The sequence below is a fragment of the Onychostruthus taczanowskii genome, unplaced genomic scaffold, assembly GCF_017590055.1.
Source record: "Onychostruthus taczanowskii isolate IOZ18803 unplaced genomic scaffold, ASM1759005v1 scaffold66, whole genome shotgun sequence".
Taxonomy (NCBI): domain Eukaryota; kingdom Metazoa; phylum Chordata; class Aves; order Passeriformes; family Passeridae; genus Onychostruthus; species Onychostruthus taczanowskii.
The window spans coordinates 1,451,449-1,466,008 of NW_024504344.1; the positions used below are offsets into that span (position 1 = coordinate 1,451,449).

The 14,560-nt window shown below is 39.7% G+C and overlaps 1 protein-coding gene across 1 annotated transcript in view; it reads right to left on the minus strand.

The window, feature by feature from the left end:
• Positions 1-14,560, minus strand: part of FAM135B (family with sequence similarity 135 member B) — a 127,256-nt gene that overhangs the window by 99,733 nt on the left and 12,963 nt on the right. The window contains exon 2 of the mRNA XM_041420809.1: positions 1,706-1,785. Within this exon, the coding sequence (XP_041276743.1) occupies positions 1,706-1,785 (80 nt within the window). The remainder of the gene's footprint in view (positions 1-1,705; positions 1,786-14,560) is intronic.

Genomic DNA, 14,560 nt, shown 5'->3' on the forward strand with positions numbered 1-14,560 from the left:
AGACTGCAGCTTTCCTTCTGCTGAATTATTGTAAACTATGGGGTTTTTTCCTCTGTTGCTGAAAACATCTAGTGGGAAGCAAACATTGCTAGTGCTGTCAGTTCCCAAGGTTTAATCGTAAATCCTGTGCATTTAATAAAAATAAAAAGCCATGTGCATTGGAAGATAAATATTGCCTCCTATTTATTTAGTATACTTACATATTTTATATATTTTATTACTGCATAAATTCACAGATTTTACTTTATGAATTTACATAATCATTTCCAAAATATATTCTCAGTTTTCACAGATCCTACAAACCTGATAAGGGAAAGATTAAAAATACTTCCTTTAAACTGAACTCATGAATTCCACTTATTTTATAGTCATTCTTGCTGGTGAGGTAGGAGTTTATTCACTATTTTATATCACCCTTGTTTTGTTGTAATGCTATTTTAATAGGAGTGTCTTATTGAAACATGCACAGCAATTTAATTAGCCCTATTCCAGCTATCCACACACTGAGAGAGACCAGTGGCATGAAAAAAACCCCACATTATGGCCTGTGTACCTTTAAGTTCAGTCCCATTAAATAATGCTCCCTTGCAGATCTACGAAATCAATTAGGAAGTACTTGCAAATATAGCCAAGGAGAAACTGTTTAAAGCCTTAATGGCTTAAATATCCCTTGTCTTGATGTTAGCCCTATAAAGCTATTAGAGCCCAGTCTGGATTGCATTAGCACCATGAAAGTCAAGTGCTAATCCTGTAACTGCACTGCCAGCCTTGCCTCTCCCCTGCCCGTGTGTTTATGTGAATGGTTTCCAGAAGAACCGAAAGAATCTTCAGTATTTTCTCAATTATGAAGATGTATGAGGGAGAAGAAGATACTATTCTGTAAAAAAAGTAAATATAATACATAGTTTATTCTGAACAGGAGTAGTTTTGCTTTTTTATTGTTTGTTATTGAGTGGTTTTTGCCCCAGGAAAGTAAAGTTCTAGCTGTCTACACTATTTCATTAGTTTAAGACTACTTATACCAGAAACTGCTGTAATTTGAGTACATTTCCAGAAATCTAAGGAACTCCAGGGGATTCTGGATATGCTAAGGGAAATTACAGTGGAGTATGTTTTAAAGTAATATAAAATTTTGTAAAAAAATTTGTAAAAAATAATGTAAAATTTTCCTTGAGAATTTTTCACAAGATGTTTTTCCAAACCTAGACTAAATTATTTATATATTCATTGATTTTCCAAGAAGATTTCTTTATTCAACTTTTGAGTTTGGGATTTTTTTTTTTTTCTAGGTGATTTTCTCAGATTTTGGTATAATTATTCATGTTTTATAAAGCCTATCTAATAGTTTTACATTTTAATTGCACCAGACTTCCAAATTTAACAAGACTTTTTCTTTTTTAATTAAAAAATAAAGAAGAGAGAGAACCTTAAAGACATGAAGTAATATTAAACTTGAAAATTGTTCTCATCATAGAGACATGTTTTCACATCAGACTGTGAGAATTTCCTCTGCTTTTCCGACAGACACAAGCCTAATACCAGACACAAACCCTTACCCAAACAGAGATGATCAACTACTGATCATTAGGGAAAACCTGGAAAAGCAGGTTTGGATCTCAATCCAGGCTCACCTGTTCCCCACAGAGTCTCCTCCTCCATCCCACCCCACCTGCAGCCATGTCACATTCCTCTGGGACCTGCTTACCTGTCTGTCCTGCAATGGTAGCAAACAGCCTGTGGGGAATCCTGGATGGGATCTTCAGTCCAGCTCTTATCTGGTAATACCTGGAGAGAAAGGATGAAAAGTTACATACTGCTGGAGAAGTGACCTCTTGATCCAACCTGAAATTCTGTGAGAGCACATCCTGGGCATCTGCACCCAAAAGGGCTCAAGAGAACAGGTGTGTTCAGGATCTTTTATCCTGCTTTTTAGCTTTAATTAAAGTGGGTTTAATCTGGCCCCTTCTATTTTACACCAGACAGAGTGGACACAATGGCCTGATGTGTAAATAATTAAGAAAGATTGTGAAAAGCACTTGGCCTCCTGTAGGAAAAGGAGACCTAGAGAAACATCTATGATAAAATAACCCAATATCAGACAAGGAGTGACAAAAATTTAATACAAAACAAAACCAAAAAAAAACATCCAAAGAAACAACAAAAAAACTTTGGTGGAAATACAATAAAAGTGATAATCTCACATCTAGGAACATTATTGCATATATTATGGCTAATAGTTATAACTCTGCTGTTCCTTGGTGAGTCTACCTAATCAAGAAAATGTTAGCATTAGTCATTTGCCCAGTGAAGGTGTGGAGTCTGCCTCACTGGAGATATTCCAGAACTGGACACAGTCCTGTGCCTGTGCTCTGGGGTGACGCTGCTGGAGCAGGGAGGTTGGGTCAGATGGCCCACTGTGGTCCCTGCCATTCTGTGATTCTGTTCATCACATCTACACCAGTTGGATTCTGGTTGTTCTCCATCCCATAGGGTATCCCTGTGTTAGGTGAAGGAAGACAGAAAAAGAAAACATCAGCAATTTCACTGGTCTGTTATACACAGAATCATAGAATACCCTGCATTGAAAGGGACACACAAGGACCATCAGCACCAACTTTTGGCCCTGCACAGGACACCCCAAAAATCCCTCCATGTGTCTGAAAGAATTGTCCAAATGCTTCTTGAACTCTGGCAGGATTGGTGCTGGGACCACTTCCCTGGAGAGCCTGTTCCAGTCCCCAAAACATGAGCTCAGTCTAAACAGGGGGAAAATCTCATCCTAGTCTTCCTTCACCACCACTTCCATGGATGAGGAATATGAGGCAGTGTTCAGTACAGTACCCAGTTCAGGATATTGTAGCTCAGGATATCTCCAGCTCTTTGCAGACCTCCCACCAACCCGCTCTAACACCATGTTGGTGTTACAAAAGTCTCCCTTTCTCTGGATTTTCCATCCTTTGGTCTCTTTGTTTATGAATTCCTTTAACGCACCAGTATTTACAGGTAATTTTGGCCAGATTTTTGTCCCAGCCTCTAAATGCAAGTCTTTTCCAACCTGATCCATTCTGTAACTTTATGAAACCACCAAGCTGTCTGTGAACTCCTGTATGAACATCTCACATGGGCTACACTTGCCAATAACATCTTTGCTAAGTGTGTAATAGTGGATGAACTAATCTGTCTTTCTGAGGTTAAAAGCTGAAGAAAAGATTTTGATGGGGGGAAAACAAAACAAAACAAAACAAAGCACCACTCCAGAGGCAAATGTTCCATGTCCTGCACAGCTGAGAGCCCATGTTACTCTACCTGCTTCAGCTGGCAGCTCCTTCCCAACTGGGATCTAATTCCAGCAAAATCTTTGACATTTCTAGTATCTGTTTCAGTCAAGAGCTTGGGCATAAAAACTCTCTGTTTACATGCTAGTTTTCAGAAAAGAAAATAAAAGCAGTTCATATTCTAAATACACACAGTATCTAGTTAAACATAACAGCAATCAAATCTAAGCTACCTGATCTTCCTCTCCATTATGCTGTTCTTGCACTATGCAGTTTTTAATTGATGATATTGTTCCTGCTTTTTCATAAAGCAAGTACACGGCTTATGCCTTAAGACCCTTTAAATTTTCATTATAGTTTTGTGTAATAAAAATTTTTTACTGACAAAAATACTGTGTGGACTACTCAGAAATCTTATAACTTCCAAACACCAGTAAAAGGGTATTAAAGTGGTATTACACATTAGTGTAACAGGACACTCCTCCATATGCAGATATTTAAGATTTACCATGTGCCCGTTCCACTAGATCAGCTCCAAAGAATAATATTCTATAACTGTCTGGACACTTCTTTTTAGGTTTTTGCTGCTCAGAATTGTGGTGGGTTATCCTTGGCTAACATACAAATTTCCAACCACATGAGCTCTCCCTCCCCCTCATCAACAGAACAGCAGGAGAAAATAGGCTGAAAAATAGGATGGGATAAAGACAGGAAGATTGCTTGCCAGTTATTGCCATTGGCAAAATTGATTCAACTTCTGGGAAATTAATTTAATTCATTCACAATTGGGTAGTAAAAAACAAACCCAGACATTAAAATTAAACCTCTCTCCAGCCCACTCCCTTCTCCCAGGCTTGGCTTGTCTTTGAGACTCCTCTCCTCCCAAGAAGCTCAGAGGATGGGGATAGGAGTTAGTGTCAGTCCACAAAAGCACCTCTCAGCTGCTCCCTCCTCTTCACACATTCCCTGCTCCAGATTCTTCCACAGGCTGCAGTTCCTCTAGGGAATATCATACTGGGTACCTCCTGCCACACTATGGGAATGTCAGCCTTCCCTCATTGTGTGTCTCATGTTCAGAAACATCCCACACAGCCCTAAATGTTTCCAGTAGGAAACTGATTTCCAATGGCTTTCCTGGTGCTTCTGATTAAGCCACCTAAAGCTGGGGAGATTATGCAGAGGTGCCTAGGGTGACACTTTCATATAATGGAATCATTGAATCATGGAATGGTTTTGGAAGGGACCTTAAAGCCCATCTCATTCACCCCCTGACATGGGCAGGGACACCTTCCTCTAGACCAGGTTCCTCAGAGCTCCATCCAACCTGTCCCTGAACACTCCCAGCATCCAAAACCTTTCTGGGCAACGATGGCCATGCAGTCAAAACTCTCAGCAGACTTAGAGACATCCAGCTCCTGGAGGATGCTGGGCAGACATTTATTTCCTCATTGCCCAGAAAATTCTGCCTTGGATATCAAAAACACATGAAGATAACTCAGTACTGGTGACTTCATAGCAAGGTTAGTTCCAACATTCATAATGTCCTTTGCCAAGGACACAAAAGAAATAGGTCTTCATCTTATTTAAACTTTTCTCCCTATTCATCCCCTAAATTGTGGTAAATTCATTTGGATGGCAGAGATATTGTAGGGGTCACAAGCAGCTGTCTTCCACCAAACCAAACTGCTCAAAGTAAAAAAGGCATAGCAAATTCATAGAAAACTAAGGAACTCTCTAATGTCAAACTCTGAGACTGAAGGTCCAGATATAAAGCAAAACCAGAGACTAGCAAGTTCTGCACTGTTAAGGATTGCAGCCAAAAGTGTAATTCATATTCTCTAGGTGACCAAGCATGTTTCAGTTCTTAATAGAAAAGAATCACAATAAACAGTTATTAATAAATGATTTATTGCAGATTGTTTGGCACCTAATGCCAAAAAGTCTGGCTTTCATAATGCAATGGCATAAAGGAGTTCTGGTATAAATCATCATGGATTTAGATAGATTCTTCCTAAAGAAAGACTTTAGAGAATGGTCTTCTAGTCAAAAGAAAAAAGAGGCTTCTAAATGTCCTGTTGTTGGTTTAGTTGTGCATATGAGTGCTTTGTAAAGGTTTGTACCTCAAGGTGCTCAATTGGATTAATGGCAGAGGACAGAGATGTGCAGGACCTCAGGTCCCTGCAAGACCTCAGGGATATTCATGGTAAAGAACACACATGGCAGTGAAAATGTTAAAGGCTTAAACTGGTAGATTGAATTAAAAATTACAGAGAATGATTTATCAGTTTATTATTTTTTTTAAATAATACTTTTCCTGAAAATATTTTCAGTGGGAGTTTCAGGCAAAATTATGACAGCTTCAGAGGAGGTAAATAACACAGATAATATCACAAGCAGTATGCAAACAAAGAACAGCTTCACCTTGGGTGGTGAGAAAAACCCAAGGACATCCTTATTTCAGTTTCACAAGAATGCTTATTTTTCAATTAAAATAAGCAACCTCCATACAGGAAACATAATAAAACCCAGTACCTGTTGTGTTTTTGTTGGTTATTGTGTTGGGGTTTTTTTCCTATTTTAAGCCACATATCAATATTTAAATCATTAGACAGGCAAACATTATCCATTCCTCCTCAGAGCTTTCTCTAAGCCTTGGTAAGCAGGGAAGAATTGCCAAGCAGTGACTTTATAACCAAGCAAAACCAAAAAATATGAAGTTTACTGCTCCCACAATGTGAAGCTGGATGTTACTTATAATAGCTTGTGCATTGTGAGGAGGGGTGTCCTAATCAAAGCACAGGAAATCAAATATGTTACAAAATACAGTGCAAGATGCAGAGTCCCACATAATTTCTTCAGCAGCAAAGATACATGTCTACACTTCCCCATCCCACTATGCCACACCTCTTTGTTGTACCAGTCTGAGTGACACTGAGACCAACATATAAAATGAAGCCATTTGTTATTTTGAGCATAAATAAAACTTTTTTTCAGTGCCTCTGCAAAAACCCTCACTGTTGAGCGACTGAGTACTGTCCTCAGTCCCTGCTAAGGGACAGGACAAGGAGGAATGGCTTCAAACTTGAACAGAATATATTTAAGTCAGATATTAGGAAGAAATTCTTTACTCAGGGGGTGGTGAGGCCCTGGCACAGGTTGCCCAGAGAAGCTGTGGACACCCCATCCCTTAAAATGTTCAAGGCCAGGTTGGATGTGGTCCTGAGCAACCTGGGATAGTGGAAGGTGTTTATGCCCTGCCAAGGGGTTGCAATGAGATGATCTTGAAAGTCCCTTCCAACCCAAACCCTTCTATGATTCTAACAGGATGGCAGAAGAAAAAGGGTTTTTTGAGATACTAAAACTCATCAGTTCCAGTGAGGCACTCTGAGCTATAAATGACATAAATCATGCTGAGAATCGACAGGTACACCTGACCATGCAGTGTGCCTTGTTTTCCTCAAAACAAAGTGAACTCTCTCCAGCTGGCTCTAAATCACTCTTATCAAGGAGTAGCCTCATAGTCTAGTCATTCTCACCAGACTCTTCCAATCCCCTCAAGATAAAGAGGGATCAGTTTTGTCTCCTGAGCTCTCCTAGAGTCTGCATAATCTGCTTTCACCTGAGAGGAACATTAGCTATGTGGATCCTGCAGCAGCAGAGCCCTGAGGGTGGGACGTTGTTTGGGTGGGGGCAATTCCAGGGACATGGCTCCTCCCTCTTAGTGTGAGAGGCTCTCTCTGAATTTCAGGCTTGGGGAGAAATCCTACAGACAACTTCATCTCTTCCCAGCTGAGTGACACTCTCCAAAATCATGTGAAGCTTGAACATAAAAACTACAAAGAAGAGAACACGATGTGGAGATCAAAATCTATACTTAAAACTGGAGAATCAGACTGAGGTAGACATTGCAAAGGCCACCAAAATATTTACAGGAGATGCTTCACCACAAATGTATAGGAAAGCACTGCCTGATAGTGATATGGAGCTGACAGTAATGATAAATGAGATATTGCCTCCAAAAATAACAAGCTATTTTTCTTAGAGAACCTTGGCAGAAGTGGCATGTGAATTGGATACTTGGTAATACAGACTTACAACAAATACAATAAATTCATAAAGTTACAGAAGGACTGGCAAAGAGCAGAAGCTGAGCAGTCATTTTGCAAAGGGAGTGGAATGGACATCACTTAGCTCCCTGAGTATGGCCCCAGAAATACATTAGGCTTTACAGTAGATTTTAAGGAAAATAATAATTAGGGAATAAATGAGAAACTGCAGTACAATTCCTGTTGTACTGCAATTAGGCTGAGTCTGGCTCATTAGAGTTAGGCTAGGCAGTACCTCTTTTTGAGTAAACATCTGGTTTGTGTTTGGGGTTTTTTTTCCATTTTTAAAGGAAGAGCAGTGCAGAAAAACTTATTCAGACTTGAGTAAAGTAGAGAGAGCATGTAAAATTGCCAGCTAATGTGATACAGGCACTGTGAAGGAAAGATCAGAAACAGCAAGCTGTTGTTAAGAACTAAAGGAACTTGGTACACTTAACTCAGCAAAACAGAGCAATCAGATCCCCTCTCCATCTATAAATACATTGAGAGGAAAATAACCAGGAAGAAAGAAGACTGAGGTAGAAGAAAGTACAACATTGGCACAAGAACAAACACATAAACTGTCCATGAATAAATCCAGTTTAGATGTAAAAACTTCAGCTGGCAAAGGAGCAAAATTGTGTTTAAAAAAAAAAAAAAAAAAAAAAAAAAAAAAGAGCTCCAACCAGAAGCAGGAATGAAAAAGCCAATTTGTTTTTAGGGGAAGCTCAGTAAATTTCCAAATGACTTATAAGGCATGGTTTCTTTTTATTTGCAGTATAATACTATCTATGCAGGCAGTACATACTACACCAAGTCCCGTATCTCTGACAAGATAAACTGCATGGGTCACCCTAGTAGCAATGAATTTGCCATCACCACCTTCACTGGCTATTTGTGAATTTCTAATCTTTAAAATTAAACAATTCGAGTGGCTTCTTTGTTTTCCTGTGGCTGGACACTCATTAAGCCCTGCTGACCTGCACTGAGTGTCCTCACTCGCTGGCTCTGGAGCCTCCCTCAGGAGCCTGGCTGCACTGACAGATGTGCTGGGTGACAATCCCTGCCCTTGCCTCCCCCTGCGCAGGGCAGAGCTGCTGACACCTCTTGGTCTCTTGACACTGATGTGCTCAGACCTCCTCTCCTAATGTTAGGATAATAAAATGCTTTTGCTACAGATAACTCATCACATCATCTCTGTGATCTAACCGTAGCACAGGGCAGTACCTAATTCTAGAGGATTTACATCAAAACCAACACAGAGCATAGTGGTACCAGCCCTGCCGCTGTTGCTTTGGACTCCTTCCTTTCCTTCCTTCTCTTACATTAATACCAGAATATCACAGCTCTCATCTATTTGCTGCCTACTTGTCTTCCCCTGCGAATGGCTTGTAATGACATTGTTAAGCTCAGGTTAAGAAGGGTTGACTGGTTTGAGAGAAGTATTTTGTAAGGTAATATTGGTGCATCACATCACCAAACCAGATCAGTCCCACCTGGAGCACTGACAGACCAGACTCCTCCCTGATCATCCCTGCAGCACGGAAATCAAAACATTTGGCTCAGTAACAGTGTCACAGGAGCCAGACAAGTTCAAATTCCACCTGCTTTGAATTATACCTGAACAGCTCCAATGCTTAAAATTTCATCCCAACTTAGGCTGCATTTAAATGAACAATCCTTAAGCTAATACATACAGCAAAAACACAAGCTGTGTGCTGAGCCTGAGTCAGCCTGGTGCTCCAGCTGCTCCTCAGACCAGTGTTGGAGTTGTCCTCCAGGAACCCCTGGATATCAGCAAATCTTCTCCATGGAATTACTGCTTCCAGGGAGCCAAGGACTGCAGCACACTGTTTTGGGAGTCACTGACAAAAAGCCTAAGAGCCTGACAGGCAAGGAAAAAGATGGATGTCTTCATGAAAACAGCAATAGAGGAGAGCTCAAAATCTCATTGCAAGACTTAACTTCATGGGCTTCGAACTCAAGGTCTTCAGATGTAGAAAAACTCATTCTCTCTCTAACAGCATTAATAGACCTTTCTGTCCTGTGTTGATGATCCCCAGCAGAGGACTGCCAAGTGTGTTATCATCTGAGTGCTTCCTGATGGATATTCCAGAAGTTTATGCAGGACAGAGTAAGCATCTGCAACCACCACCTGACTCCCAGAAAAAAAAAACAGTAATCTATAATCTGCCAAACACACTTCCATACAAACACTGGCGACCAAAGCTTGAAAATAAAGCTTTCTATCTGTCCTGCTGAAAAAGTAGAAACTGAAAAGCAATACTCATTGTGGAAGGGAGAAGGAAGGCAAGCAGACCATTGTTTATTTCTCTTTTCCCTTTAGTGAAACAAGTCAGAAGTGTAGCCAAAAAAATTCTGTATGTTTGTATAAAACAATGTAGAATTTTCCTTGTTTGTGGTCATAATATTTTAGGTAACATATCTAACAGAGTCAATAATATTTGATGGATCTCTAAAGTGCATGAGTCACATAGAAATGCACTGTGTAAATCCATCCCTATTTTATATATAAATATTTCAGTGGGTTCTTTGGCTGTTCAAACAGAAGAGCAAGGGAAAAGGTGATAATTTTATAACTAAGATTGGAAACAGATAAATTAGAGTGTAGAGCATATCAGAAAAATTATCACATTGGTATTTATACAAGCAGAATGTACAATACCATGTGCACGAGGAAACCCTACAATATGACCACAAAATATTTCAGACATATATAAAAAATCCAGATATTTCTCAATTAAATATTATTTCAGGAAGGTTTTCTGACCTAACTCTACCTCAAGCTTCTGGCAGGCTCCAGAATAGCCCAGGAAAAAAAAAAAAAAGGAGTGAGTGTGGGACACAGGAGCTAGCAGCAGGCAGGAGGTGGTTGTTCACAGAAGTCATCACCATATTAGCATTTTCTTCTCACTTTCCTGGAAGGAGGAAGAACACCTCAGACAGCCCAGGGAATCTTACACTCACTTTGGAGGCTATTAGGGGTGGGAGAGGAAGGCTTTTCTCAACCCTCAGTGTTGCACACACAGTGACAGGTCTGTCTGGCAACTCCCTCTGTGATGCCCAGAGCTGCTGTGCCAGGGCCAGTCAGTCAAGCACAGCTGCAGTGCTCCAATTCAGACTCCATAACCATTTATCACATCAAGTTTCTACAATTCTCATCCCAGTTTTATTCTGAAGCTCTTTAACTTTTGGTGACGGTAGGTCTAAAATTAATAGTGTGCGGAGAGTAAGCCATACCCTCCTGGCAGTGCAGTAAGTAACAAACTAGTCTCTCAGTAAAAGACAAAGTGGGTCTGTAAAAGCAAACTTTTCACCTACCAGGAGTCTGCATCATGCAGATAAGATGAAATTGTTCTATTGTAAAGGTATGGCAACCTTTTTTTTTTTTTTTCTTATTTCTATTATGATAGAAAGTCCTGTTTTAAAACCAGATGCTGCCTAGCTCTGCAGGCTTGAGAAATTCCTGGTGTGATTCCTTCTCATCCAAGCAAACAGTACACGAGTTCTCAGTATCTTCAGAAGGTGCTCAGCATATCCCTGGATCAAACATGGATACTTATGTCCTGAGTCCAGGATTTAGGGCTGGAAGTTCTCATGAACACAGTGCTCTGGGCATAATGTAGAAAAAAAATATACCCATCTCTGGCAGAAGAGCCACAGAAGTATTTCAGTGCATCACCAAAGGAGAGCCTACACTTGGCACTCGAAACTTTCCAGGCAAGGATTTCATTTGGATCCAGGTAAGCCACAACCTTGATTGTTTTTATGCGTCCAGCTTCATGTAGTTTCATCAGATCATCTCTCCTCTGCAGAAACTTGCAATCCCACAAGCCATAAAAGCTCCAGCCCATGAAACCCTGCAGCTCTCTGACAATTACACCAACCAGCTCTCTTTACATCTCCTTTTATGCTCACCTCAGGGGCTCTTGCTCTTTTATGCTCATCAAGGTAGCATTGCTGCCTTTTATTTAGTCCCATATTCATACTTTTAAAGCAATTTGCCCTTTACTTCCCTTTCAGTCATCATAGCAAGGTAGGGGTGAAGAGGAGTGGGCAGCAGAAAGGTGAACAACGAGTAAAATGATAGAAATGTGTTTTATTGTTGGAAAAGAAAAGCAAAGAAAGGAAAGGGCAGAAAAATTAGGACTCCAATAAGGAGAGGAGCACTTATATTCTTGTCTCAAAAGCAATAGGACACCTTGAAAACATAATTTAATTTAGTCTCACAGTCAAGTAGTAACCTTTTCCAATCTGTTCTTATATCATATGAAGAGCTAAAGACGAGAGATTTTGTGCTTTTCAAACTGAAGCACCTGGAAGAACTTACATTCTGATTATATGAGAGAGAAAATTAACCCTCACCTGTTCTGGGTACAATCAAGAGATTCTAAAAATAATTTAATATATATAAAATTAGCTGAATATTCCTGGAGATCAAGTCACACCTTTCTATTAAATGGGGGGTTTTTAGTAGAATAAGGTAAACATCATGTCTCATGAGATTTCTAAAGTGCTTCTCTAATGCTTGTAGAGTGAAAAAGGTAAACAGGTTTGGAGATGGTGTTATTTACACTACATTTTGTTTTGTATCCCACTCCTAGAAACAGGAGAAAAATGAAAATGATAGACATGAAATGACTTCTCAGAAGCTGTTGCTTTAAAAATTGTAAAAATTGTTTTTCATATTTCAGAACTTCTCAGAGGGTTGCAAGCCAAAGTGACCTTGAAACAATGATGCAAACTACTGGGGACATAATGTCTAATGCAGAAGACCAAGGAGAGACTTTCACTTTATTCACAGCCTGATAATTTTCTAATCCCAAATGAATACAAAAGCTGAGTATCTTCTAGCCTTTGACCCTGAATTAGATTCCAAAAGAAGCAGGTTTAGGGAAATGAGCAAAGTGGGCATGCAGAGTGGCCTGACACACAGTGGAACACAATCCCAGGACAAGTGTCTTTACTTAGTTCATCCAGCAGATTCCTAAATTCTGCTGTCATTAAGTTGGCCAGCTCAAATACCAGGAAGTCTCATACAGGCTGAACACCTGCTGTGGTGGAACAAAGCTGTGCAGATAGGTCAAGCTGTGTGGTTTCAGACCTGTTTTGCCTCATGGCTGTGCCTGCCAATTGCAGGCATGGTCTCACAATTGTAGGATGGTCTCCAGGTCCAGGATCCCAGAAAGACATTGCTCTGTTATTGATCTGCCAGCACTGGACTCAATTTCAGTCTGCAGTAAAAACAGGAGCTGCATTACCTTACTGCAGTTGGAAAGTGCCTCAGTTACGATGGTGTAAATAACCCCATCTCCAAACCTGTTTACCTATTTCTCTCCACATTTGCTGGAGCCCAAGGGAATTCACACTCAGTGCCAACTCTGTCCCCAAGCAATTTGGGGTTACAGTATTTCCTTCACAGCACTGACCCAGCACGCCAGGCCTGTGCTCTGCTCAGGTGCATCAGCAGGTGCAAGGTGGGACCATCTGGCAAGAGCACACAGCACATTCCCTAGGGAATGCAGAGCTGCATAAAACTGAGCCCAGGGGCAGATGATCAGTGCCACAGCAAAGAGAAATACAAAATTCAGCATTTCTATCTGGGTCCAGCTCCATTCTTAAAGTGAGAAAACAGAAATTTTGTTTTCAGAAGCACAAAGACACTGCTTCAGTGGTTTCTGCTGAAGTGCAGCTTTATTTATTATGGGGTATTTTGAGGGGAGTATGTTTTTTCATTCGATTTACAGAATAAAAAATCTCAAGTTGGAAGGGACCCATCACTGGGTTCAAGCAATCTTTGGGTCCAAGTCTCTCATAGGACTACTAAAACCAATCCACATGACTGAGAGCATCATCCAGACACTCCTTGAACACCAACAGCCATTTCCTAAGATGGAAATGTAAAAATTTCCTAAGATGTCTCATGTGAGTTTCAGAGAGGAATTTGATCCTATTCTCTTTGGATCCTGATTCCTAGAACTCATTACAACTCAATGGCCTCCTGTTAAATAGAAAAGGATTGCAATGATCCATTTCTTCTCAAAATTAGGTTCTTAATTCAGACAGATTTATTTATGATGGTAACCCCTATGACATGTAAACAGAGATTGATGTGTCTGTGTCATACATGTACAAATAAAGAAACTGAAAAGCAAACAAACAAGCAGCATTTCATATTCTGAGACTAAAAACCTCAGTACAGAATCAGAAAAAAAAACACTCAAAGAACAACTAGGAAATGTGGACACTTTTCTGTGTCAGAATAGAATGTAGAGCAAAAACCGCATGTTTGCACAAAACATAACTTTTTGATGTTTCACACAGCCTGTACAACTCCATAAGAAAAGAAAACTATGTATTACAAAACTCTAACACCTCTGCTCCTGTTATAATTATTTTCTGGGACTGGAAGTAGAATTTTTAGTGAAGGACAATTAGAGCTTTAGTGTCAGGGAGAAAAGGACCATTTGAGCTTGTCCTCTTAAATGATAAAATAAGATGTAAAACATGAAGAACAACTGCATAGAAACCAGGACTTAGCTAAATAATTATTGGAGCCTGTATATCTGAGAAAGCAAATTTCAGTCCTTGAAAAACAGTTTGAAAAACAGTGGCAATTGATGAATAAACCAGTTTTTAAAAGGAAAATTTAATGGGGTGCAAGAAATTAAGGAATAGGAAGAACAGTTAAAACTTAGGAGTAACATCAAAGACTTTTTGAATGCTTACAGAATATGAGGTAGAATTTTTACAAGCAGAAATAAAATAGAGGATTGATGAATAAAATAAGTTTTTATTAGGAAAGGAACAAAACCATCAAGGATTTACATCCTCTGAAAAATAAATAAAAAAACTGGTAGCACAGATGCAAGTACTGGAGAATAGAAGTAATGAGGTCTTAGATACTGTAAGCTGTTTGGAACAGCAACTGCAAAGGATTAAGAAAGTGGTAAGAGAATTAAAAGAAAACGAAGAAAGATTACAACAGCAACAGTACAATAACCAGATTCAGATGTCTGCTTACAGTTTAAATTGGATGATACAAGGCATGGCTACCTACAGAAGGCAGCTCTGATTAAGTGCTAAAGGAACTGTTGGAGGCAGAACAGGAAGCACTAGTGACAAAAGAGATTGCAGCCTTATTAGAAAAATAGAACCATATAGAGATAATTTGATCAG